The following is a 26,865-nucleotide window of genomic DNA, read 5'->3' on the forward strand; positions in this document are numbered from 1 at the left end:
CCTGTCCCTGATAAACCCACTGAATGTCCTTGACCATGCAGACAGGGGACACAGACCTGTCCTGGTGGAGAGGTTGGCTCCTGCCTCCATGAGACGTTCCTGGAGAGGAGATGGGGACACCGAGGGCACATGTGAACCCCACTGATGGGGACAAACGTGTGATTGTGAAGACATTGAGGGGGTCTCTGAGGGGACATGTGAGCTGTGGGAACACTGATGGGGATGTATGCAGACCACGGGGACACTGAGGGGACGTGACTGAACCACGAGAACACGGAGGGGGACATGGAGAACCTCTATGAGAGATTCCTGGAGAAGAGGACACCAAGGACACATGTGAACCCACTGATGGGGACAAACGTGTGAGTTGTGAAGACATTGAGGGGGTCTCTGAGGGGACATGTGGGCTGTGGGAACACTGATGGGGATGTGTGCAGACCACAGGGACACTGAGGGGACGTGACTGAACCACGAGAACACGGAGGGGGACATGTGTGAGCTGTAGGGACACTGAGGGGCCATGTGTGAACGATGGGGACACTGCAGGGATGTGTACAAACCATGACGATACTGAGGGGGAACAGTGAGGGGACACATGCGAGCCCGGGGGCACTGAGGGGATGTGACTGAGGGGACAGGTGTGACACTACGGCGGTGCGCGCGAACAATGGCGATCCTGAGGGGGGACAACGGAGGGACAAGCGTGACCCACAGCGGCACGAAGGTGGACGCCGTGGGGACCCTCGCGGACTCTGTCACACCGGAGTGGCGTCGTGTGAGCCGTGGGGAGACACGCGGGACCTGAGGGGCACGGAGCGGCCTCACGGCAGCCAGGGCCGGGCCGGGGGCACGGCGGGCCCTGAGGCGGCGATGGCGCGGAGCCAAGGCGGGCCCGGGGCGGGCCGGGGGCACGGCGGGCCCTGAGGCGGCGATGGCGCGGAGCCAAGGCGGGCCCGGGGCGGGCCGGGGGCACGGCGCTCCCTCCCCCGGGCGGGGCCGGCGCCGCTGCCGGGCCCGGGCGGGGCGGAGCCGCCGCTCAGTCCGCGCCGAGAGCGCCGCGCGGTAGCGGCACACGCGGGGCCGGCGGTCGGAGCGGCATGGAGGAGGCGGCGGCGGGTGAGGGCAAGGCGGGCCACGGCCGGAACGGCCACGCCGAGGGCCCGGCGGCGGAGGAGCGGCGGGGCGGCGGGGCCCGGCTGAGGGGCTGCCGCGGGTTCCTGCGGCGCAACGCGCTGGTGCTGCTGACGGTGTCGGGAGTGGTGGCCGGCGTGGCGCTGGGCGCCGCCGTGCGCGGCGCGGCGCTGGGCCCGGCGCAGATCGCCTACCTGGCCTTCCCCGGCGAGCTGCTGCTGCGGATGCTGCGCATGGTGATCCTGCCGCTGGTGGTGTGCAGCCTGGTGTCGGGCGCCGCCAGCCTGGACACCCGCTCGCTCGGCCGCCTGGGTGGCATCGCCGTCGCCTATTTCCTGGGCACCACGCTGCTCGCCTCCGGCCTCGCCGTCGCCCTCGGCTTCATCATCCGCCCCGGCGCCGGTGCGTCCGCGCTCAACACGCAGCTGGAGCTGCAGGGCGCGCTGCCCGCCACCAGAAAGGAGACGGTGGATTCCTTCCTCGACCTCATCAGGTGAGGCCGCCCCGCTCCCTCCTTCCCCCCCTGCCGCCGCCGGAGGATGATGACAGACCCGGCAGTGTTGCACGCTTCGGCGAGGGCTGGGGAGCGCTCCTCTTCCTTCATCTTCTTATCCTCCTGCATCTTCTCATCTTCCTGCACCTACCCCTCGTTTTCCTCCTTCTCCTCAACCTCCTTCTTTTATCTTATCTTCTTCATCTTACCATCCTCCTCATCCTTATCCCGGCTTCTCCAGAAGCAGGGCTCTCCGCCCAAGTACCCGCAGCCCGGGCAGCTGTAGGGCTGCATGATGCTCTGCTTTCTCCCCGCTTTGTTTTTCATTTTCCCTCGGTGGCTGCGAGGATGAGTCGAGGCTTGCTCAGAGTTTTGGGTGCCCGGGCCCGTTTTTTGGTTCTGCCTGGAGGGAGAACCTGGGCGCTGGCTGCAGGGCAGGCTTTGCCTGGCACCTTCCCCTGCCCTCTTGCCTGTTGTTGCCTGTCTCCTGCAGGCAAAGGCTGGGCTGGGTAGCTCTTCTTACCCCTCACACACACCTTTTTCTTCAGTTCTCCAGCACTTCACTCAAATCTCCTCACCCAAATGCCTGCCTGCCTCTTAGGGTGCCCTCCCGTAGGTGTGGGCATGGAAATACAGCCCTGTAATTCCATGGAGGACGTAACCCTAAACATCATCCACTGTGAGGATGCTCTGTAAGTTCATGAGCTTCTCATCCTACCTCTGCATCTTGCAAAGACAAGACTTGCATTCCCCAAATCTATCTGGAAACAAGGCTTCCACTTCTAGTCAGATGATAGTTGTTTTGTGTATCTTTACTCCACTTTGCAATGTTGCAAACTTCACCTTTTTCGTTCTTCTCAAGGCCCATGTCTTGTTGAGATCTGTCTGGCTTTTAAAGTAAGTGCACACAGACAAACGAGGTAGGCATCCAGGTGGTGCTTTGAGTATTGGGCTTCCAACTGCATTTCCTTGTGCTTTGCCCCCAGCTACAAACACAAGAATAAGGGAGGTGACCTGTGTCACAGCAAAGTGGCTGAAAAGCTGAGCTGAGTGGAAATGCTGGTAATTACAAAGCCAAGTGGGGTTTTTTATTATTATTTTGATTGTTTGCTTTGCTTTTATGAGTCCAGTTTTTCAGCTGAGGTACGTTTTTTTTCTCTGTCTAGACAAGGGGATGTGGCAACAAAGATAAAAAGACTTTCTAAAAAAAAAAAAAAAAAACCAACCAAACCCAGAACTGTATTTACAAATTCAGGTTAATGTCCTTTTCTCCCCCTGAGACGAGTATGTTCCCTTTGGACAGAAAGTAAGTCTGGTTTGTTCCATTGGCAGCCATGTAGTCAGTGTCCTCAGCTCACCTCTCCCTCTCTTAAGAACTGACAATTAAGGATCTTTCTTAAGGACCAGCAATTCCTGACAGCATTGTTAAAAAGAAAGAGCAGGACAAGGGGAGTAGGTAGTCTGGCTATAGTGGTGATAATGTTGTTGAATGGAGGGGAGGGAGGTGAAGGAAAATTGCAAAAAAAAAAGAATAGAGACACCTGGGAGAGTTGGGAAGATGCCTGTAGTGGTGGCTACCCCAGCAGATGCTGGCCTGGCTGCTCTACCTGGTGTCACATCCCGGTGTCACCTGGCTGCATGGAGTAGGATGGGGTTGAGGAACAGGCCAGGGATGTTCTGGTGAGCTTCAGGCTGTGGGTAATATCTAAAGTTCAGAGCAGACAGCACTTGGTCTGGGCTGTAGATGCAGGTGTAGAGTTCATCTTCGAAGGGGTTATGACAGCGATGGGATTGAGTCTCTAATTCCAAAGTAGGGCTCATAATGATGAGGCTTGGGTAAAACCTGGTGGGTTGCAGAGGAATTTCCTTCTATGAAAAGAGGGGACAGGAACTTTCTCACAAATTGTGTATGGGGGCCTGTGATTTCAGCTTTTTCTCAAAACTCCAGGGGAGGGCTGCTGCAGCCACACTGTTGGGCAGTCAAGTTGTTACAGCAGTGACAGTGAAATCCAGTCCAGAAAAGCTGTGTTTGGGCACAGCCACCACCAAAACTTTCAGTCTTAGCACACAAATTCCTGACAGACTGAGGGATGGAGAGAGGGTGTGATTTTCAGGAAATAAGACCTCTCTCTGCTGTGTAAGGTTATTTTTTTTAACTGTTCTTGAAAACGTGGGTGTCTTGGTTTGAGCACTGAACTTGGTCCCTGCTGTGATGGAGCTTAGTAGAGTAACCTCATCTTGAGATAACAAAGCCTTGATTCTGTAGGGCCTGGAGGGTTGAAATGATTGCTTTTTGTGTGGGTGAGTCTTGCAGCATCTCGCTCTTTGCTTCTCCTTTTGTCTCCTTTGGCCATGAAACTTTCTATTAGATGCAAGAAAACTCTGTTTTCAGTTGTGGCACAAGACTGACTGTCCTTCAAGGCTTCGCTGCTGCTTGGTTTCAGAGGAAAGGGTAAAATGAGTTACAAATGGGTAAACTGACTCCCCCTACAGCACTGAAAGCCAGTGTAAAACATGACTCGAGGAAGAAACAGCAAAGATGAAATCACAGCTGTGTGTCACTATTTGGTTCTGCAGATCACTTCTGCCTTTGGGAAGTCTATTGGGTAAGGACCAAAGATGTTGCTTTTCATTGCAATGATATCTGGGAGCCAGCTTAGGTCTTGGTTTTCCTTTTCAAGTTCTAAAGCTTCCCCACAAACATGTGTCTAGGCATGGAGAAACAACCTCTGGAAAAAAGATTTATCTTGGACTTTGGTATCAAATGAATAGTGACTCACTGGTGAACCCAAAGGCTGTCTCTGTTTTATTTTGTCTGTTGACCATAACCTCCAGGTCTGATTTGTCTGGCTGGAGGTGTTGGAGCACCCTCCTGGTTTCCCTTCTGGCAAGTGCTAGAGGCAAGCAAGCCTTGAGCACATCTAGTGAGGGCTTAGGCACACTGCCCTCTGCCCCAGGACATGGGGTGGGGACAGCAGAGATGTCATAAAGTGTTTTTGTGCCCCAAAGCGGGGATGCTGATGGCTCATCTCGGGTCTGTAGAGCTTCTAAAGAGGAGCATGGCCAAAGGCAGTCATCGTGGGAGGGGATCATGCAAAAGTTCACAGCAACTTCCTCAAGGCTGATGGCTTTACAAAAAGAGCCCGGAAAGTGGGGTGTTCCCTGAACTCAAGGCAGGATCTTAGAATCCTTAAAATCTGTCAGCAGAAGATGAGGGGAGTGAAAACAAGTTCTAGAATTTCTGGGATTTTCCTTTACTCATTTATTTAGTGGAGAAAATAAAGCAACAGAGAATGAAGAGGGCTTTGTGAGCTTGATTGTGAAGTGGTTGGCAGCTGGAAGAAGGGGCTGGCTGGGGTGTGGTGGCTCGGCCCCCACCTGAGAAGGTGACACCATAGAGAGCCAGCTTGGCTCTGCTTGTGCCCCAAGGATGGGACTCCAACCAACTGCTCACACAGCCCACCTGCAGCTTGTTGGAGAGCAGTTGAAGCAGCAGGATGAAGTGTTTTGCAAGAATCTATTGATTTGTTAACACACTTTTGGTGGGCAATTGTCACAACTGGATGTTCCAATAAGGTCAGAGTTTTGTTCTAGCTCTGATTTATATTTGCTGATTCAACAAAATTGAGCAGTTTTCACAGGAACCTATTGATCCTGTCAAAATTTCTGTCAGTGGGTGATCGTGGCGGTTCATTTCAGTGAGGTCAATGTTTTGCTGTCATTTTATACAAAGGACTGAAGTAGAAAATATCACTCATCAAAAAAGGAACATTTCAACAGGGTGTTTTACACTTTTTTTTTTTTTTAGTGGAAAAAGAGATCTAAAACAGGCTTTCTTTGCCCAATTTTGCGATGAAAACATGTTTTGCAACTGTGGACTGGCTTTGGGGAAGGGAATTCTGTTTTTAATCCAACTCTAGCTGTAACAGTCTGGGAAGGGAAGGAGGTAATCCCTTTTTTTTTTGATAGGAAGAGTGCACAGAGGTCCACACGTCCGCCCCAAGCAGTAAGGTCAGGGTTTCCCAGTTTGCCAGGCAAGTCTGCAAAACCTGTTTAAATTTTATTGCTTCTCAGTGCCCTCTCTTGTCTCTCTGGCAGATGTTACCAGCTGAGCTGCCCAAGGGAGCACCCACAGCAAACTCATGCCTTTGCTCTGAGTGTTTTCAGATCCATAGGGAAGGCAGTCACCCAAAACCAGCAACCATGGAAGGCCACCTCTGAAATCCCAATGTGGAAAGACAGCAAAATGTGACTGTTGGAAGAGGAGGGGGAGATGCCACCTTTGAATTCATAAATAGAATAAAAAGTGTCCAGGCAGTGGCTGCAGTTTTACCAAGAGACAGGCTGACCTCTGAGTTTGAAGCTGGTGGCTGGTTCTGAAAGTGAAGGTAACTGTTCCACTTTGCTTGTGTCACTTTCTGAGTCTGGAATCTCTCAAAGTACAGGGATTGCTGACTGAGTTTTGTAGGAAAAGCTCAGTGTTTTCATTCATGTGGGTGCACTCTCTGGCAGGACTTTTTTAGTAAGTCTCTGAACATTTCTGCTCCTTTAATTTGTTCCTTATATTTGTTACCTTTTACTACTGACTCCCCTCACTTACATTTTATTTTCCAAGCATCAAAAATACAGACTGGACCATCAAGGCAAAAGAGTATCAAATACCTGCTATAAGTAAACACATTTTCAGGTTTCTCTTTGTTAAAACAAATGTACACACTCACAAATATGAGTATGTACAGGGCATGTGTTGTGCATCCACATACCAAAAACCAGATGAGGAAAATTGCTGTGTGATACTGAATGAAAATCTTGGGACAGAAAGAAAAAATGAAAGTACTGGAGGAATTTGAACTGGGCTCTGGCATTTTGCCACAGATGGCAATAAAGCTGCTGCGAGTGGACTTGTACCATTGGGAAAACCCCTGAAAACTGCAGATAACCAACACAGAATATTTTTGGCAGACTTCCTCAAGAAAGTATGTTTTTTGACAGCAAGGTTTTGACCTCAGAAATGGAACTTTTTTGTAAGAAGCAATGCAAGAGGAATGCATAGTATTTTAGGGTTTCATTCCATTGGCCTGGATTTCCCTTCACGCTTTTGCTGCCAGAGCAAAGTTGTTTGCAGAGCTCTAGCAAACGAATAGTTTAGAAACAGTTGTTAATAATAATCCCTTGCACATACAATGGAGGAGTTCCTCTGTAATCCTCATCCCACTGGTGGAAAGATACAGGCCTGTAAAGAAGAGAGCAATTCGACCATAATATCCAAATGGAGAAGGCGGAGAGTTACAGAATCTCCCTCTGCCAGCTCCAGGTTCCCTTGGCTGTCTGGGATTCTCAAGAGTGGATGTTGCAGCTAAACTAAGATTTCTATTACAGCAGAAATGCAGTGGGATCTTCCTGAGGACTAATGGTCTGTTTCTGGCTGGTAGGAGCAGCTTTTCACGGGAAGAAAGGTGCATTTATCCAGCTGTGCGTAGGGAGATGGTGTGATGAGCAGAGTCTTCAAGCAGGAAATACTCAAACACTGTAACACCCGCCCTTGGGGCTGCTACTTTCTTGTTCCTATTTTAAGGGGATCTGAGAGAGGGGTGCTTTCTCACGCTGTGTGCTGTGCAGTTGCATGGAGGTTTCCTGGCTCAGCCCAGCTGTTGCTTCAGCCCCAGGACACAGCTGTCCCCCTTGGCAGCTGTCCTGTGGATTTCTGTATGGCTTTTTTTGGGGCTGTCTGTGCAACTTGCAGCGGGCAGAGAGAGGCTTTCCTGGCAGGTGTTGGGTGAGGGGAGTAAAGTCTCCCTGTGCCACCTGCTTCACTTTTATGGCACAAAGGAGTTGGGGTGTGTGCGTGTGTGCAGTGAGGTTCTGGCAGCAGTGGGAGCACCTGGGGTACAGGCAGCACGTGTGTCCCTCTGCCATAGGGGACTGTCCCAGGCCTTTGTTCTTGGCCTGTCTCCCTGCATTTGGGGCCAAGGCTGTCTGATCCCACACTGCTGTGCAGGGCTCCTTATCACCCAGAGGCAGGGTTTGGCCAGCGCCGTGTTCCTGTGATAATCTACATCTGCTTCAGAAGGGCGACCGTGTTCTCTGGCACAGGGCATGGGGTCATCAGAAACAGTCAACAATCCAGCCATATAACATGGGGGATTTCCCTAAACACCACTTTCACATTTGATAGAGGCACTCAGAGCACAAAAACCTTCTAAACTTTTGGTCCTCGAAGAAAAGCCAGCTGGCAGACACCCAGATTTCATTTGCATGCCCAATTACCCAGCTCATCAGCTTTCCCATTTGTTGGTTCACCCTCACAGGAGGGATGTCCACACTTCCCCATGCAGCTCCTCTGCTCACGGGGACAGAGCTGTGTCTGTGTTTCTGTGGTGGGTGAGCTTCACCTCACCAGGTGTGAGGAGCAAACCATGCAGGCACAAGTCCATGATGGGCCCAGGCAGGTCACCAGCCACCTTTTATCTCTCCCTAAAGCACGCAGCATCTTGCCCCATTTTTTAGGCACTGTGGTGGTGTTCTTGCACAAATCCATCCGAAGGTAAGAACTTGTGATCCAACCCACCTGTAATTAAAGTTGAATTTAATTCACATGCTGACTAATCTTAGGTGAGCAGTAAGTGTAGCCTGTGCAGACCTCGTGCCTGTTAAGACAACCCATTTTGTTTGTTGGTTGCTTTTTATGACCTGACACATTTTGTTCTTAAGCTTTGGGATTTGAAACAGGACCAGAACATTATTTTATGTGATGTTGGTGTTTTGCAGTCAGGTGTACTTAGAAACTGGATTGAACAGAACATACAACTCCTCCTGAGCTTAGGATCCAAAGTTTTTACTTGGCAAATTGTCAAGTCCTGCAACTGCTGCGAGAGGAATAAAGAAGTGTCTACTCTAGGTTGGTTTTTAGCATTATTCACACTTGAAGTAAGAACCTGGCCCTTGCCTTGCTGTAACAGAGTTGCTGGCATCACTTAACTATGTGCTTTAAGTATATGCTTGGAGATAAGTTAATGTTTAGTTACTGAGGCCCATGCCTGACATACTGTGCAAATTATGAGGGTTTGGTTTCCTGGCCACATTTAAACATTGGAGAACCGTGTTGTTTAGGCTTTAGGATTGCTTCCTTTGGTTTTGTTTTCATCGAGATGGAAAAGCTGATTTAAAAAAAAAAAAAAGAAAAAAAGAAGAATTGATTTCTGGTTGGTTTTCAGTCTTTTTTCATCTCTTTGCTTCTTCAAAGTCCAGTCAGTTCTTTTTTTAAAAAAAGTAATCATCCTGCTATGAAAAGCTGGAAAGAAATATCCTTCTTTTCCCAACAGCATGAGCCCATTTGTATATGTGATATTTTACTCCTGATAAAAGCAAGTTTGCTTTTACTTTGCTCAAGGTTTTTTATCCACCAGAGAGTTCCAGCTGTGCAAGAACTGAAGCATGTTTGCTGTTCCATTGATCTTATTTGACCAATTCTTTAAGGTCTTTGCTGAGTGAGAGCTCGATCTCCTGCTTTCAGACGCACAGCTGTGTTGCCAGCTTTTGAGGAGAAAAAGTTGCTGTTTCTTTCATGCTTGGTGGAATGTAGACTCCAGATGACAAATTATTTTTGGAGCAATCCTCCTAATACATTTGAAGTGCATCAGAGAGAGAGAGAGAGATAGGCTGAAGTATTTCATAGCAGACAGGTGTTTGATTGAAGTTCCATGAACTTTACAGCTGCTGTCAAGGCTGTGGGAAAACTCCCTGTGTGGCAGGAGAATGGAGCCATGCAACCAAAAAGGCCAAAGTCCTTATCTGGGCCTTATTTTAATCTCCCTCTTGCTTTCAAAGATTTGACTGTGCTGCTCCTTTTCTTGCTCTGGTTTGGATTTGCACCTTCCATGGCATTTGTGGAATGACCACAGCCTGGTTTAATGTTTGCCTGGGTAACTATGGCAAAAACTAGGGGAAGTTAGCAGGGCACAGGCTGGAGGGAGCTGCAGCTTCCTTGGAGCAGTGCAAAGAACAAATGATGGGGAGCAGCTATCCAAGTGTTTTTTACCACAATTAACTGGCTCTGGGTATGGTCTTCTGTTTCCTCACCATAAGAGTTCTTGTGTCTCTGAGATGCCTTCAGTACTTTCAGCTCATACCCATCACGTTCCTGCCCTCACCAGCTGGGGTCCTGCCATAACCCCAGAGATCAGCTTTTGTTCCTGTTTTCCTTTCTGACACAGAAAACCAAGAGCTGTCATTTGGCTAGGGGAACACGTGCTCTTTGCCTATGAAGGGGAGAAAGGAATTATAGCATTAAAACAAACTGTAAGATACCACAAGAAACTTGGAGGAATGCCCTGCTTGGCCCAGTTCACTGTTCTGATTTCCTGTATGCAAATACATACTGGATGGTCAGAAAGAGTGTACATCACTTTGCATGCTATCCTCTCTGCACTATCCTGATGCTAGATTGGCATTTCTCTGTGAAGGCACTGCTGGATTCAGATGTTCCATAGGAGTTGGCTGTATTTTCCATCTGTGTTGTCTAAAGCCCTTGCAGAGAAATCTGGCCCATGATACTGTTCTGCTCTGCCTTGTTGGTCAGGGAAGCTGCCTTGCCGTGTTGAAGGGTTAAGCCATTCTCCTAAGTGGATTTTGCTGATTGGATTGTCCTTCATGTTGATGCTGTGAGCAAAGAGTAATCACATGAGCAACGTTAAAAAACCTACCTGACGCTGGAGGCCATAAGCTGGTGCTGCAGCTGGTGTGGCTGAGCCAGTTTCTGTAGCCACTGGGCCATGGGTGTGTGTAACCAGCATTGTGTGTGATTGCCTCTGGGGGCCCTGCCCAAAAGGTGAGGTGTGGCAGCAGGCACCTGTCATCTCTTTCATGTGAGCAAAGTAAGATGGCATCCACACCTCTGGACACACAGCAAGCTACATGTTGCAGGAATATCTTCTGTGCTGCACCTCACCAGTGCCAGCGTGCTTGTCTTTGGAAAAGGAATTCTGAGAGTAATTGGTGCATTCGTTTAAGAAGTTCTCCATGACCTATTTCATTTTTATTGTTTGTCTTTTACAGGAACCTGTTTCCTGCAAATCTTGTTGCCGCAGCTTTCCGAACGGTAAGATCTGTGTGGACTTTGGACATGAGCTACAGTGCATAGGCACTTTTATTGGAAGAGGACTAGAAAGATGGTGTAGAAAATACCAGGAGTTAATTTAGAAGGTAGGGTCTTTAAAAACACATGATATAGTCAGACTTCCATGGCAAATAGTTTAAAAAATATTCCTCAAACAAAAGCATATTCAAAGCCCATCTTTTCTACCTTCACTAAAAATACTCCTTAAATTTTGGGTGCCACATTGGGCAGCATTGTCAATCCTGCTTTGTGCCAGGCTGCTTACCATTTTGCAGGAGCTGGCTTTGGGAATCCTTTGGCTATGTAGTTCAGAGCTGGGCTCAGAACAGACAAGGCTGAAGACCTTTAGGCTCCATGTGTGTAAGCATTACCTGTTCCCTGGTAGTTTTATTCAGTGGTTTCCATTGTATCCCTTGCTGGATTAATTACTCAGCCTGGTTTCTCTTCCAACAGAGACTGTGTGTGATGGGATGGTAACTGGCACCAGAACATAGTGTGGTTTAAACTGATGGATAGGAGCTGTAGGGCTCAAAATAAGATTTTGATTTAGCTCTCAATGCTAATTTTATATGTCAGGATAGAGAATGTTGAGAATGTTGTCGTGGGGCAGAGTGATTCTTTATGATACAGGAGCAGAATAATAGCTTTTGCCTTCATGGTGTTCTGTGGGTTTGCTTTTGTATCAAAACCAAGGGCAAATTCTTAAAATCAAGTTCCATTTTGCATGAATATAAAATACAGTACAAGTCAATATTCCATGAGTAAAAACAGAAGCAGTACAAAAATAACCCTATGAAAAGAGTATTTTGTGATGCCTCTGGTGTCAGGGCTCTGTGTGTACAGGGATGAAATAAAGCAGTCCTCTTTTCCTCTGTGCTGCTCTTGTCACAGGCAATTGACAAGGACAGAAACTTTTCCTTCCCTCCTTTTAAATTTAAAGAAAATAAGCCCAAAGAAGGGCCCTGCTTTTGTGAGGTATCTAGTTCGTTTATCAAAGTAAAGAGTTGCCCTAGATTTTAGATATTTTGCTGACAATTTTAATGCCTGCCTCACCATTTTTGTTTGGTTGTGGATTTTTTTTTTCTTACCTGCAGTATGCCACAGACTATAAGATGGTGCTCAGGAACACTACCTCTGGAAATACCACAATGGAAAAGGTAAGATAATTTCTTAGGTTTTTAAACAAATTCTTGTCAGTAATGACACTTGACACTTTATTTTTTTTAGGCCATGCTTTCTTAGACTTGGTCTCACTTGATCTAAATTTTAGTCAGTCTGCCTAATGTTTCCAAATATCTTTCTCTAGACTGGGAACTAAATAGCAATCAGGCTGGCTGAGTATGTACCTTAAACCTTACTCTTCATTAAGAGTTTGGAGAAAATGAAGGGATTTTTTCCCTCTACCCAAGGCTCTTTAAAAAAATGTTTTGTTGGGTTGAGAATTTTTTCTTATTGCTGAAATTTTGTTTGATGCAGTAACAAGGGGTCTGAAGGAGTAGAAATTACAGACAGAACATTGCAAATAGGCTACTCTTGCAATGGTGTCAAAAAGGGAACTGATGTGTAGGTGTAGACAAAGTAGAGAGTGGTATCTTCCTTATGTAGATGGTAGGGCTTCCAGAAATGCTCTGGATCCCACTGAATGTCGTTGCTCCTGCAGACAGGACTGTCAAATACGTTTATTATTGGCCAGAGCTGACATGTTGCAGCAATAATTACAGTTGTCTTACCAGCAGCATGCTGTGAAACAGACCCAGGGTCCCAGCCTGCAAGGTGTCACCTTGCTCCAAGAAAAGTGTCTTGTGTGCTGCCTTGGGATTTTGGGGAGACTGGTCTGAGAAATTACTTTCAAGGTGATTTTCTCTTCCCCAGGTTCATTCTGGCTGTCTGAGCTCAGTGTCAGGCGTTGGGTTACGATGTTTTTAATACGAATTCCCCTGGGGCAAGAGGCTTGTAAGGTTTGCATTCGTCATGGACGGGCTCAGCTGGGGTTTGCCCACCAGTTTGCAAATCCATCAGGGATAAAGCAGGTTTTGCACCCCCAGAGGGACTCTGGAGCCTGTGCCTGAGCACAGGGAGCATTGGTTTCATTACCTTCTCCTCCCCATGCACGGTGTGGGAGCAGGTGATGCAGTGCAGACTGTTTGCTTCCAGCCCTGGGCTGAACTTTCAGCAGCCCTGCAGTCGGGGTGACAGGGATGACACATGAACTGAGCAGGGACAAAGCTGTGCCTTGCCTGGGAGCCCTGGCATCACAGGGTGAGCAGCTCCCCTGGGGAAGGAGGCAGCTCCCCCTGCCCCTGCCTGTGGGATGCCATTAGCCCAGATCCGCAGTGACCCCGTGTGACACGGATGCAGTCGGAATCCCAAAAGAGCACTTTCTCCCTCTGTGCCCTCAGCCCTGCAGCTTTGTGCTGCTCAGACACATTCAGGATGAAAGGCTGTAGCAAAGTGCACTTGGATTTGTGTGCTTGTTGCAGAGTGCGGAGTTATTCGACATTTAAGCAAGGGTAAATGAAAAGGGGAGTAAGTCTTTTATTTATCTTCACTGTCAGGTTTGATGTGGGCTCCATAGCAACCAAGCATGGATTAGGGCAAACCATTGGACAGAGTGCTGGCTGTCAAGTATTTTTTGATGCTTGTTCAACACCATCACATTTCCCTGAGAGATAAGAATGCATCTTTTGGCCCTTTAAAATACAACATGATTTTTTTCATTTTTCCTCTCTCTTTTTCCTGCTTATCAGTCTTCTGTTTTATCAGAAAAAAAAATTCTGAATATGCCACCGGTGTCTGTTTTTGCCAACAGTTGTGATGATGTAAAGGTTATTTCTGCTATTACTTTTCCAAAATCTTTTTCAAGTTTTTGGAGCAAAACCAGACTGAGCTTCTTTAATTCCAGAAGACGCCCTACTGTCTCTAGGGAAGAACAGACAAAATAAAAAGAGAGCATCATCTCAGTTTTGCTAGCTCAGTTTCAGTACTGGTCTGATCATAGTATTTATGGATAGATGAGGATTAGGTTTGGAAAGAAGAGTGTGATTTTTGGATATCATAATGACAGAAGTTTGATTCCAGGGGAATAAGATCATATTCCTATCTACTTTTTTCTTTCATCAGCAGAATATTTGAGTGAAGAGGAGAAATGTTTTCCTTCAACTTTCTGTATGAAAAAATTTTCCGTTTATTATATTTTCCCTCCGCTGGTTAATAGGCCCTGTGTTCTCTTGCTGATGAAGTGAATAGTGGGACGTGTAGTTGTTTGCTCAGCCATGTCCTTTTTTGTTGTTTCACATGCTCACCTCATGTTTACCCAGCTTTTATGGCTACATCCTCTCTGTCTCTTTGGCAGCAAGACTTCCTAGGGCACAGACTATCTCACTTTACCATCTGCAGCACAGGGAGCCTGGAGGGGCTCAGTTCCTCTTTGGACAGGAGTAAAAATACACAAACCAGTGGTTGCTCTTCTTCCTCACATCACATGGCTGAGTTTTCTTTTCAGCCCACCTACTACTAGGACTGTTCAATGTCAGCAGTCATTTCCTTGATAAGAGTTTTGTTTCAAGAGCTAAAAAACAATGGGATCTTCAGAAAGGTTCAAGGACCAGAAGAGCTCCATGGATCTTCCTAAGAGAATGCACAATTTCAGGCAAACAATAACACGTCCCGAAGTTTGTCCAGAAACAAAGTGCTCATTAAAACTGTTTTTGTTTGGTGTCCACAATGCTGCTTGGTTTGGCTGCCCCTTTGGGGTGATGCACTCTTCTGTGAGAGTACAAAAAGGCTGTTCAGCATCTGCCAGTTTTAGAGGCTGGGATTGTGAGGATCTTCCGCTGGAGATTTTCTGCTGGACTCATTCCACGTCGTGTCGCAACGAGGTGGAATTCCCTGAGTGCTGCAGATCGTCCCCTGGATTTGCAGGGGGAGGAAATTCCTTGCAATAAGTTACTGTTCTAGGCAAGTGGTGCATCTTCTGCCTACATCTGCAGTGTTGGGAGGTGATGGTGAGTGTTGTGTGTTGTGAAGAAATGGGTGAGAGAGAGAGAGCAAGGGGAGAAAAAAAGACCTGGAAGTGGGGGCAGGATGGCAGCAAATAGAGGGAGACAATTCACAAGCTTTTGGCAGTGGCACACACAGTCATCTTCTGGTCACCAAGAGGTCAGGGAGTCCCCAGATAACAAAATCTAGGCCTGAAGGGTTGTGAGTGTGAGCACTTGGAGAACAGCAGCAGCAGCAGTTACCACAGTGCTGGGAGCAAGGTGGACAGAGACCTCTCCAAGGGTGAAAGAAGACCATGTACTGTCATTCTGGAGAGTAGAGTTTCTCTCCCAGCAACATCCAGGTCAGAATGTTGGGCTCTTACAGCATTGAAACACTGAATTTCTGTTCCACAGCAAAGTTTTATACATGTTTTTTTCAGAATGGAAACCCAAACAAAAGAGTATTCTCTGTTTTAGGACTTTTGGAAGAATGGTTTGAGCCCATTATGATAAAATTCCATTCCACCTGAACTTTTCGTATTACCCCTGTATCAAATGAACCCAGTATAAAATGATATATATTATAAAATAACATCCCACGTACACAGATGGTTTGTTTAATTACTAGGAGCATGTAATTTTTTTTGTCTTAACACTGAGAAGTTTAGAGCTTTCAGTTACAAAAACCAGAATATAGCTAAAACTATCCAGACAGAAAACTGTTAGTGTGTGTGACAGCATGTTTCTTCAGATATCTCTGGAGATATCACTGTGCTTCATGATTAATATCTGTCCATCATCTCAGTTTTTTCAATCAGGAATCAAATAAATAGTGGCAGCTTTGCCCTGAATATTAGATTCCACATCTAATTATTTTTTACCTAGTGAATAAAAAAGCCAGCACTTTCACTGTATGTAAACACTTCTCTTAACATTTTAACCTTCCTGCTTTTGTGTATAATTTACATTTTATCCCCTTCCCTGCATGACTTTTTTTCCACCTGCCGTTGAGAGACAGTCCAGTTCAGCAGTGTACTTTCAGCAAAAACATCAATCTTAAGCAGGCTGGTTTTATCAGATTTAGCAGATCAGTATCCTGAGTTCTTTAGTCAATATTCATTTCAAACTTTTAGCTCAGAATGTATTTTTCTTTCCCAGTGTTGAGCTAGTGTCCACTTAAACTAGCCAAAAGGCCAAAACTTTTACACAACCTCATCTGTTATAGAAGTTCTTCCAAATAAAACAGCAATTTGACATGTTTATACTGCCAACTTGGAGAGAAAAAAAAAAACCCCGTTTGTCAAAACAATTACATTTTTATGGAGCCACAAGAGCACTCATTCAGTTCTTATGATACTTCATTGCCAAAGGGAGCTCTGGCTCTCTTTGAGAAGCAAACCATGAAGGACTAACAGAGCAGACCTGTGGATAGATAGTTTTTGTCAATAGGTGGATCCTGGTTTTAGCCTCTTACTTTTCCCAGGGCAATGACAGATTTCTAAGAAGGGGACCAGATTCTCTCTCTCCCACAGTTGACATGGACAGATGAAGAAGTAGAGTAGGTTGCCACAGTTTGCTGCCTTTCTGTGCCTTTCTCCCCTCTTTCTGCTTCATTGGTTGTTTTGTCATGGTTTTCACCTTGGTATCATCGTTACACTAAAGTCCTGAGTAAACTGGGGAGTTTTCTTGTTCAGGTCACTGAGAACACAACTATTATATTGAAGGACACATGGGGAGGTAGTAGCAGCCCTTTTCCTTCTCCAGTGAACCCATGCCAGCTCATGACTAGGGAGGTTTGTACCTGAACTGAGTCCAGATCTCTTTGATTCCCTTCAACAAAATAGGCTCTTCCTTTCCAAGATAAGTTCTGCTTGTTGATTTCAGATCAATCAGAACAACAACAAAATGAGGTGACCCTTTTGTCAGGTTTTTGTCCTATTCTCACATGTAACAAGCCTTCTTTTTTTGTCTCTGCAGATCCCTGTTGGTACTGAGATCGAAGGGATGAACATCCTGGGGTTGGTGCTGTTTGCTCTGGTTTTAGGAGTGGCACTGAAAAAGCTTGGCCAGGAGGGGGAAGATCTGATTCGCTTCTTTAACTCATTCAATGAGGCAACCATGGTCTTGGTTACCTGGATTATGTGGTGAGTGTGTGACTGCAGATACATCTGCACTGCAGTGTTGTGCTCAGGTCAGCAAAACTCACATTTCATCTCTCTGCCCAGCTTTTTCCTGTGGGAGGGATCCCTCATCACAGCAAAAGGGAATGTTGTGATGTCACACCCCATGTGAGGTCTTTTCCCCTTGCTTGTGCCCTGTAATGAGACAGTCACTCATAGCTTAAAGTATCAGGCTGGAGGACTTCAAAGGGTTGCCTACAAATCCTCTCTAGACTCCTTTTTGATTATTTAGTGGAAAGAAAACTCAGTATTTTCTAAGGCTGATTTTTTTTTCCTCTTGCCTATCAATGAGCAAATACATTATTTCACTTAATTCCTTGGAGTCTATGGAAAAGTTTATGGGCTGAATATTGCTCTGATCAATCCCACAAAGCTTTCTGACACCAAAAAAAGTCTGCTGGTTAGGAACCGGAGCACAGGGAACTTTCTCATTAGGCAAGAAACCAGCATTGAAGGAGGCAGGCACCTCTAGAGAGTGCCTCAGACCACCTAAACTGGAGTAGGAGCATCCTTCTGGTTGGGTTTTCCATCAGGTGGGAGGAACCTGGGCCACAGAGCAGTATCATGGCTATCCTTGGGTAGCTATATGGAGTTAGGTTGCTCCTGTGAAACCAACAGTACTAATACCTCACATACAAAAGTAAAAATATTCATGAAGATAGCTAGCAAACAAATTAACAGTGAGACATTTCTCACTCCCTGTCCAAAGCTGTTGAAAAAGGTAAATGTACCTTAGTAGAGGCATTTTTTCTTACTTCATTCTGTGTTTTTCATTCCTACTGTTTTCCTCTCCACAAGAAGTAGAAGGGTTTTAACAAAACACCTGATTTTACACAGGCAGATCTCTATGTTAGTTGCTATCATAAGGGATTGAAAAATTCAGTCTCCAAGCAGCTTAAGCTTTTTGCTCTTGAGTGTAATTCCTTGGACACTGAATACTGATAAGAGGCAGTTCGTGTATTCAGCTTATTACAGTGCTAGCACTTCAAGCCAATCAGTTGGTATGTAATCCTTTATTTTGTGGATTATGGAGACCACTGCTGACCCTTAACAGTCAAGCCCTTACTTGTTCTCTTCCTTCCTTAATGCTCTTGTGTAGTCCTGGTATTTATTCAAAATCTGTCAAGCTGCATGTGCTTCCCAAGGGATACTTGGGAATGGTGAAATCATGGGAGCAAAGGCAGTTTAAACTCGTCTCTGGTCCTGCTCAACAGCCACTCTCGTGTTTAGCAGCACTTGGGTCTCAATTTTCAGTTCTTTCCTCTCCAGCCTCCCTCTTCAGGGGGAGGAATTCAGTGTTCAGAGTTTGTGCAGCACCAGGGCTCAGCTGGATCTGGCTAATCAGGATCCTCAGAAACACACTTCAAAGGCAGAATTTCAGAGGCTAAGTGGGGAATGTTCCATAGGCCCCTCTAGAGATTTGGCCAAGGGAGGATAGAGGATGCTCATATGGATCTGGACATAGGGAGAGCTCCCCTCTCTGCATAGAAGAGGGAAGTTACAGAAACCTGAGGGAGATGCAGGCCAGGAAGAAGTGAGTGATCTGAGCAGCTTTAAGGCTCACCCCCCTTTCCAGACCTTTGCATGTTTAGCCATACCTTCTGAAGTTTGTCCTGACAAATCAGCTTCTTTGAACATGGGCATTTATTCTTGAGATGTACAGGAAGATCCTTTGTAGTCACACATTTTCCTGGGGCAGGATTTTGCAGAGCTAGGTGATCTTTTAGTATTTCTTAATTTTAGAAGAAAGGGATGAAGTGTGGACAGCATCAGCAGAGGTACTGAGACAAAAACATCCCAGCAGAGCTTAGGAAGGAGCTGGCCCTGGCCCTGCAGTGATTCACACAGTTCGTTCAGAGCTGCTGTGCTGTTGGTGCAAGGGCAGTTCAGTCTTTTCAGGGCTGCTGGGACCAGGGGTGTGGCTGTAGCCTGCAGGTGGCCCTTCCCCTGGAGCAGCTCCAGGTGCTCTTGACAAAGGAAACTTCAAACAAATGCTGACGTGGCATGTTTTCTAGATAGGAGGCATGGATGTATGTGTGTGTGTGCCTGGCTGTTGGCTTGGGGGAAACTCTGGAAGCCTGATCATTTAACTTAGTCCTTTTTAGGCAAATAGCAGAGTTAATTGCTGTCTTTGGCACATGCATCAGCAGCCTTAGCTGAGCTCTCTGGTATGTGCACAGCTTTCTCTTAACCTCCACAGAGTTGGCACCCAAGTGTGTCTGTGATTTTAATGACCTGACTCTGTACTTGTGCTGGGATTTTCTGGATGTGTAAGACTCAACTCTTTGACCCTTCTCTCTACTTCAGTGATGTGATGCTGTTCCTTTCCCCTCCCTTCCCCACTGGTGTCTTGTGCTGGCAGCTCCTGGCAGGATTTCTGCTTCCCACTCACCTTCGCTTTGGCACTCTCCTGGCTGTGTCTCTGAGGGCATTAGTGAACAGATCTTTTAAAATTTGACTGCTTACCATCCACCAAACACGAGTCTTAGAGAAAAGCCTTCCAAATGTGCCTAGCACGAGTGTGTGGTGAATAAGGAACCACCCTTTAGTAGGAGCAGCAGATTCTTTAGTGATCTCCAGGATGGAAAACGTTGTGTTTTCCAAGGCTTCTTGTTTGTACTTGATGATAACCAATATTTCATTTACACAGGTATGTACCTATTGGCATTATGTTCCTTGTTGGGAGCAAGATCGTGGAAATGGAAGATATTGTGCTTCTGGTGACCAGTCTGGGAAAATACATCTTTGCCTCTATCCTGGGCCATGTCATCCACGGAGGAATCATTCTGCCACTTATTTATTTTGCAGCCACACGGCAAAATCCCTATCGTTTTCTCTTAGGACTTATCACACCATTTGCCACTGCCTTTGCCACTTGCTCCAGGTGGGTTTCTGTGCCACTTCTTGGACTATAGCCTGGTTATGTTTGTCACCCTAAACCGCCTGTATCCAGTTTTAGTTTTAGGTGTGAATATTGCTCCTGAGATTGCAAAAAGAGTCTTCTGAGCATAGAGAGTCTCACTGCTGTCATCAGCCTGTCACACAGCACGTGCTGATAATCAGCTGTTGAAAAGAATTCCTCAGAATATTGGGGCTGTAGCATGATGCTGAGCTGGAAATACTTTGGGGAAAAAAATTAAAGTTATTGTCTTTAAATGTTCCTGCCAGCTGTCCTTTCAATTTTAAGTGAAGTGAGAGTCAGTACTGAGTAACTTTGTCCTCAGAAGTTTACTTTTAAAGTTCAGAAGGACCTGGAACAAATTTTGACTAATTTTGTAGAGGCAAAGCAGACTTGCTTGCATGCTAGTGTAAAGGCATTTAACATTATTTATTTCAAAGATCTGGCCTGATTTTATTTTAAACTTTTATTTGTCATTACCAAATAATTGAGCATGTCATATACACTTTTCTCAAGTACAAACACCTGATCAAATAACGTATCTATAACACCTGAACAAATAAATCATTAAATATATATAAAGTATATATAAAACCATTAAATCCATGGAAAATAATTTTTGTCATCTCCAAAAGTAGATGCATGTCTGTCAAAGGAGCTGAAATACTATTTGTAAACTCTCTCCTTCTGCATAATAAGAGAGGGTTTATGAGTAAAACCATGTGGTTTGTAGTGCCAGAAATAAATCCAAGAGTGATGTTTTATTTTTAATTATTTTTCTGTTCATTTGAGAAGGTACTAGTACAGGATGTTGTACTAGTTTTGTATCTGTTGTGTTTACATTATCATAGAATCACAGAGTGGTTTTGGGTTGGAAGGAACTTTAAAGTTCATCTAGCTTCAGCCTCCCCTGCTGTATTTGCACATTATTGTATTTTTGTAGTTTGAGACTTGTTCATTCCACAGCCTTGTAATGCTGCATACTGTGTTGAGTCATGAGTTCTTGCTTCTGGGAGATTAAAGTCCTTATCAGCTATTTCTGGAAGAAAGCAGATTATGAAATACCTCTGCTCAAAACTCAGTGAGGAGGGTCCCTCATTGCCATTGTGACAGGGAGGGACTGTAAAATGGCTCTAGCATGCTATAGACAGGACTCTTGACAGTCTATGCTAGAAAGATGAAAGCCATGAGACAGTAATGGGGCATTCAGAGCACCCTGGTGCTCTGTGTTTCATTTCTCCCTCTTCTGTTTCCAGCTCAGCCACTCTCCCATCCATGATGAAGTGCATTGAGGAGAACAACGGAGTAGACAAGAGGATCAGCAGGTTTATCCTTCCCATTGGGGCCACTGTAAACATGGATGGAGCTGCTATTTTCCAGTGCATGGCAGCTGTGTTTATTGCTCAGCTCAACAATGTCGACCTCAACCCTGGGCAGATCTTCACAATCCTGTAAGTTGCTTGCAACCGCATCCTTCTGGCCCCCAGACACATTCAAGCTGTGGTCTCTGTGTTAATAACTAACAGTGAGCATTCCACAGCTCTGACCTAAAGCTTACAAACTGCTATGTAACATAATTATAGGGTGATTAAAGGATGGAGTCTTTAAACCTTTATAAGATTTGCCAGAGTCTCGACTTAATAGAAGGTGGAACCTGGGAGGGGTAATTGAATTCTGAAACAGACTTTTAGCTGTTTAAAGCTCTTTTTCACATAAAATTCCTCTCCTTCCTTAAACATCTCATTCCTCCATCCTCCAGTCACCATTAGGCTGGGTAATTGAGGCATTCTGCACTGTGCAGAAAGTAGCCTCTGATTCCTCCTCTGGATGTCTTGGAAAATTCTCCTGCCAGCTCCTTGGTTCATCTATTTTGTACTAAAGACTCTGCTCCTGCTCACCTTTGTCCTTCCTACAAGCCTACATTGCTGGCTTTCCTGTAGTGTAGGCGAATCCATGGACGGCTGGGACAAAGAATTCTGCAGACCTGTATATTCTAGAAGACGTGGTTTTATTGCAAGGGTCGTGGGTAAAAGGGCCTTGCCTTCAGCCATCAGCCTCAGCTGGAGGGGAGTCCCAAAGAGAGAGGGAGAGAGAACAGCAGGGTGAGAGCTGAGAGAGAAGGGAGTGAGAGAGCAAGGGGGCAGAGAGCAGGAGAGAGCAAGAGTAGGGAGAAGAGGAAGGGTAAGAGTTAAGAAGAGAGGTAAGAGTTAAGAGCTAAGAGGTAAGAGAGGTCTTTGTTACAATACATTATATCTCCTTTTGTGATGAATATTCTAATTTAGAGTGACCAAGTAATACAAGACACAAAATCATATAGAATCTACATACAGCCTATAAGAACTACTATATTACCATACTGTGTTATATTTTAAACTCTAAAAACTACTCTTTAGACTTCTGTTTTGCTACATTGACCTTTGGATCCCTTAGCCAGCAGAAAGGTATTGTTCAATCAAAAGGGATTCTCCTTCAGCTAGCTGGGCTATTGTTTTCAGGTTATATAGTAACGAAGACTCAGTATCCTACAACTCAAAGTAAGCTTTCATTTATATTTCGATTATAGGTTTCATATTTTCAGAATCTTTTGCTAAGCAATCATATTTATAAGGTTTCCCTGATTCATCTTCCTCAACATTGTAGAAAGATCAGATCTGTCCTCAGATCTCCTGTTGTCTCCCTCCTAACGGCTTTGCTCCATTATGCCCTCTGTCACTAGGTGGACATGAAAAAAAAAACACTCACCCATCAGGTTGAGAAATGAGAAAGAAGGAAGTTTATTTTTGGAACCTTGACTTATATAGTCTTTGGAATTTCATTAGAGATTTGGGGATGAGGTTAACACCTCTCTGACCTCACTGGTCAACCTAAAAGTCCATCACTTTGTTCTTTCCCCTGGAAAGGAATGCATTATTTACAAAACATCACTCTTTATCGTAGAATGCATGAAAAACTCTAGTATAGAAATGTAAAACATCAGAAGGCTGGAAAATCAGAGCAACACCCCTCCACCACCTCAGTCCTACCTCCTTCTCTAAGACTCTCCCCTCTATTCTAGGAATATCCTTTGATGTCCTATATCCCATGAAGTCATTATCTTAATTTTTCTCCTCAAAATCCATTAAATAAGGATGCCACAAACAGGTCAGGCCCCTCACTGTGCCCAGCAGCCACAGCTGCATGCACCAGATCCCTCCTAGGGCTGGTTCCTGGTTCTTTTATACCCTTCCTAGCCAGATTTTATTTCCTTCTTGACTGTGTTTCCCAATATGTTGTTTGTCTATTTAAGGCAGGACTGGGGCACTGGGGTTTTTTTGGTGGGTAGCCAAATCAGCTTTTCAGGTACTCTCATCTCAGTGAATCATGTGGGAAGGCAGGTCTGAGGATGATGCAGTGATAGGCCAAGGTGAGCTCAGCTGCAGACATCTGCACACAAAAAGGTGTGTTGAGAACCTGCACTGAAGTTTCCAGCTCCTGATTTAGAGTCTGTGTTGGGATGCAAACGAGACACACAGACTGTGCTGTGCCCTGCATGGCAGAGTTTGCCTTTATACATGTGGTCAGGAGGTGCAAGTCACTCAGCTTACTGGAGCTGGGAATGTTAGTAAGGCAGCAGGATCCAGCTGTGTTGGTTGTTTCTTATCCTGAAAACGCAGTCTTGGTGTTGAACCCAGAGCCATGGCCACGGTAACTGCTGCAGATCCCTGCTGAGCCCCTGTCCTCTGTACCCATCCCTTTACACCAGCAGGCAGGAAGGGGTTTGCCTGGGAAGCAAACGCTGCCTGTGTCCCATGCTGGAGCGTTTGTTTACAATTCCCATGCTGGGGAAGCACGTGACAGGGTGCAGCAGAGGAGAGCTGGGAGCTGCTCTGACCAGACATGGCTGTTGTTTTTCAGTGTGACGGCCACGGCGTCCAGCGTGGGAGCGGCCGGAGTCCCGGCCGGAGGCGTCCTCACCATCGCCATCATCCTGGAGGCCATCGGGCTGCCCACCAACGACCTGTCCCTCATCCTGGCCGTGGACTGGATCGTGTGAGTACTGCAGCCTCACCCACTTGCTGCTGAAAGGCAGAGACATGGGGTTACAGAATGGCCAAGGCTGGTAAGATCCCTTCAGATTGTCAAGCCAGTGTAGTGCCACCACCAAGCTCACCATTAAGCCATGTTCTGGGGCCTCCACCACTTCCCTAGGCGGTCTGTTCAAATGATTTACAACTCTTTCCATGGAAAAGTATCTAATCTGAACCTCCCCTGGTGCAGTTTGAGGCCATTTCCTCTCATCCTGTCACTTGTTACATGGGAGAAGAGAGTGACATCCACCTTACAACAACATCCTTGTAGCCCAGAAACTTGGTCAAAGTACAGATTATTACTCAGTATAAAATAAGACCCTTCAAGATGTCTGCCTACAGAACAGGTAACTTGTGATGGGGAATGGAAAAGGTATTGCCTTCTCAGTTAAAGCAATCAGCATGCTGAAATCTCTCTTCAGCTTTTTTATTCAGCCTTTGTAGAAATGTATTTCTTCTTGGCTTCAGTTCCCATTAGAATGGTTGTTAAAAGTCCGTTTAGGAGGTGTTGATATTGCTGGAAATTAATTGGACACTAGAAGATCAGGGGAGGACAAAGGAAACCGAGTCTGAACATCAATAGTGGAAAGCTTCCTTGGTCACATATGGGAAGCAGTTTCCATCAGAAGTTCTTGTCAGCTATTGTTTGAACTTTTTTTATAGTTTCGAGACTGGTCAAAGCACCAACACAAGTGCCATAGAGGAGTGCTGTCCATTGGCAGGGACACAGAGCGTTTGTGGCACTTGTCACTGCAGTAGGCAGTGTCATGGCTGAAACACACTGCTGAATGTCACAAGTTTAGTAGACAGTATTACCACCTTCCCTTTCCATCTTCTGGGAAAGAAGTAGGAGGTCAGTATGGGTCAAGTGATATGAATCCTGCTTAGGTAATTTGTTTCCAGTTGGTGGGTTATTGGGCAGTTCCTGGTTTAGGCTGCACATAATGCCTCAGCATTGCTTTTTGGAAACACCAGCCTCTCTTGTATAGATGTTGCATTGCCACAGCAGATGTGGAAATTAGGATGCCTGAGAGCACCCTGGAATTTCAGAGACTGGAGAAGGTGGCAGCTATATTACCTTCCCTTCCCACACAACACGTGTCTGTGGAGCATAATCATATTTCTACAGCTTCCTTAGGGTCATCACACACTTTCTTACTGTAACCTCTTGGGGATCAGCCACATCCAGAGGACAGGAGATACAGGAAAGCAGTGGCTAGCCCTTTTTATCCTGTCTTCCTAAGGAAGTACAGTAGTGGCTGCATGTTCCACACCTATACTTGCAAGTGATTAGAGGCTTGAAAAACTTGCCCTTCCTTTCACTCTGGGCTGCTCTTGGCCTGTGCTGTGCTGACTGCCTTCATTTCAAAATATGTAGCATCCCTCTGTGGTCAACACTGTTCTAGTCAAGGAGCTCAGCCTTGTGGTGACAAAAGGGGGAAGGAGGGAGGAAGGAGTCCCATGTGTTGCTTTAACATCAGCTGTTTAATTACCAGAGAGGACCACAATTACAAGTAGAGCCTCTGTTAAAGTTAGGCTGCAGAATGATTAGCAAGTTTCAAAAGCCACATGGAAACATCTTTATGACCCATAAATCTCTTCCATTACACGTGGCACACTAGTTTTTTGTTGTAGGACCAAAAATTAGGGCGGGTGCTATGGGCAACAAATGGAGAGAGCACAAATCATTCTGCCTGCTTTTGGAAGGATCCCTTAAACTCGGTGCTTGGGTTAAGGTACAAGTCACTGTAGTGAAAAAGAAGAGCTGGGTGCTCTGAGTCACTTTCTGGATAAGCCCAAAATAAGTTCCTGAAGCTCTGAACTTGCTTTTGAAAAATGCTGGCCTGCGGAAAGGGAAGAGGAAGGAGGTGAGCTGTGAAAAGCAGGATACCTGAGAAAGAGTAGTATCATTGCTGCAACCCACAGAGATACCAGAAGCAGCTGATAGTAACAGTTTGACTGACCTTAAACCTGCTCTGGTACACATTTTTAGTTTTGAAATAGTGATGATGCTTCTGTGGAAAACACCTGTGATAACTACATCTCCCTTGTCTAGCTCCACTGATGTTAGTGGTTCAGCAGGGGTGAATCAGCTCCCCTTATTGTTTTGTAACTCTTAAACTAAAAGCCTGCTGCTTTGTTTTTTGTTTCTGATCTTCCCCAGGGACCGAACCACCACAGTTGTGAATGTGGAAGGGGATGCCCTGGGGGCAGGCATCCTTAATTACCTGAATGAAAAAGACAAGAAAGAGAGAGAGCAGGAGCTGAAGGAAGTCACCGTAGAAGCAGTGGCTAACAACAAGTCTGAAGCGGAAACATCACCTTTGGTAACCCACAAAAACCCAGTCTCCAACACAAGCAGTACAGCAGACCCTGAATCCAAGGAATCAGTATTGTGAACTCGAGGCTGCTCGTCAAGATCAGTCCTAGAGGTGGCCCAGGGACTTGTCAACGCACCCAGACCTTTGCAGTGCGACCAGGGGCACTTGGATAGCTCTTGGAAGTGCTCAGTTCCAGTCTGTTTTGAAATATGCTGGCCTGGGGAAGGGGGAGGGAGGTGGGGTGGGCAGAGAAAGGGGTATTGAGAAGGATCACTCGCTTTATAATAGTATTTTGATAGTTTCTATGTGTACATTTCTTGTGTACATGTACATGAGAACTGCCATTGAGGCTTTTGGTGTCACAGGACTTCCATTAGTGAAGGCTCAGATGGGTTAAAGATAGGGGGGTAGACAAACCCAGTACGTGCTTATTTGTAGGGAAAAATTTTTGCTGCTGTTTGAATGGAGAAGCAGTCTAGAAACTCCAGAGTGGGTGAAAATGTTGCTTAAATTTGTTTTCTAGCCTGGAGACACTTACTGACCATTACAGCCATTATATGAAGCAACATTTTTCTCCCACTCCCCTTCCTCTCATGTTCTCCGATCCATTAAAAACATTGAATATGTCCTTAAAACTAGCTGTTTTCTATTTTTAATTTTTTTTTTGTTTCATACCTAA

The 26,865-nt window shown here is 45.9% G+C and overlaps 1 protein-coding gene and 1 long non-coding RNA gene across 2 annotated transcripts in view; one reads left to right on the plus strand and one right to left on the minus strand.

Moving 5' to 3' along the window:
- LOC136359648 (uncharacterized) overlaps positions 1-1,492 on the minus strand; it is a 42,032-nt gene extending 40,540 nt beyond the window's left edge. The window contains exon 1 of the long non-coding RNA XR_010743312.1: positions 1,326-1,492. This is a non-coding gene — a long non-coding RNA (uncharacterized lncRNA). The remainder of the gene's footprint in view (positions 1-1,325) is intronic.
- SLC1A4 (solute carrier family 1 member 4) lies at positions 1,033-26,821 on the plus strand. The gene is made up of 8 exons (XM_066316469.1): positions 1,033-1,624; positions 10,679-10,721; positions 11,834-11,896; positions 16,697-16,863; positions 19,550-19,783; positions 21,055-21,249; positions 23,693-23,827; positions 26,030-26,821. The coding sequence occupies exons 1-8, from the start codon at positions 1,098-1,100 to the stop codon at positions 26,262-26,264; spliced, it is 1,599 nt and encodes a 532-aa protein (XP_066172566.1). The 5' UTR covers positions 1,033-1,097; the 3' UTR covers positions 26,265-26,821.
- Positions 26,822-26,865: the final 44 nt, after the last annotated feature.

This window comes from Sylvia atricapilla, chromosome 3, assembly GCF_009819655.1.
Source record: "Sylvia atricapilla isolate bSylAtr1 chromosome 3, bSylAtr1.pri, whole genome shotgun sequence".
Classification (NCBI taxonomy): domain Eukaryota; kingdom Metazoa; phylum Chordata; class Aves; order Passeriformes; family Sylviidae; genus Sylvia; species Sylvia atricapilla.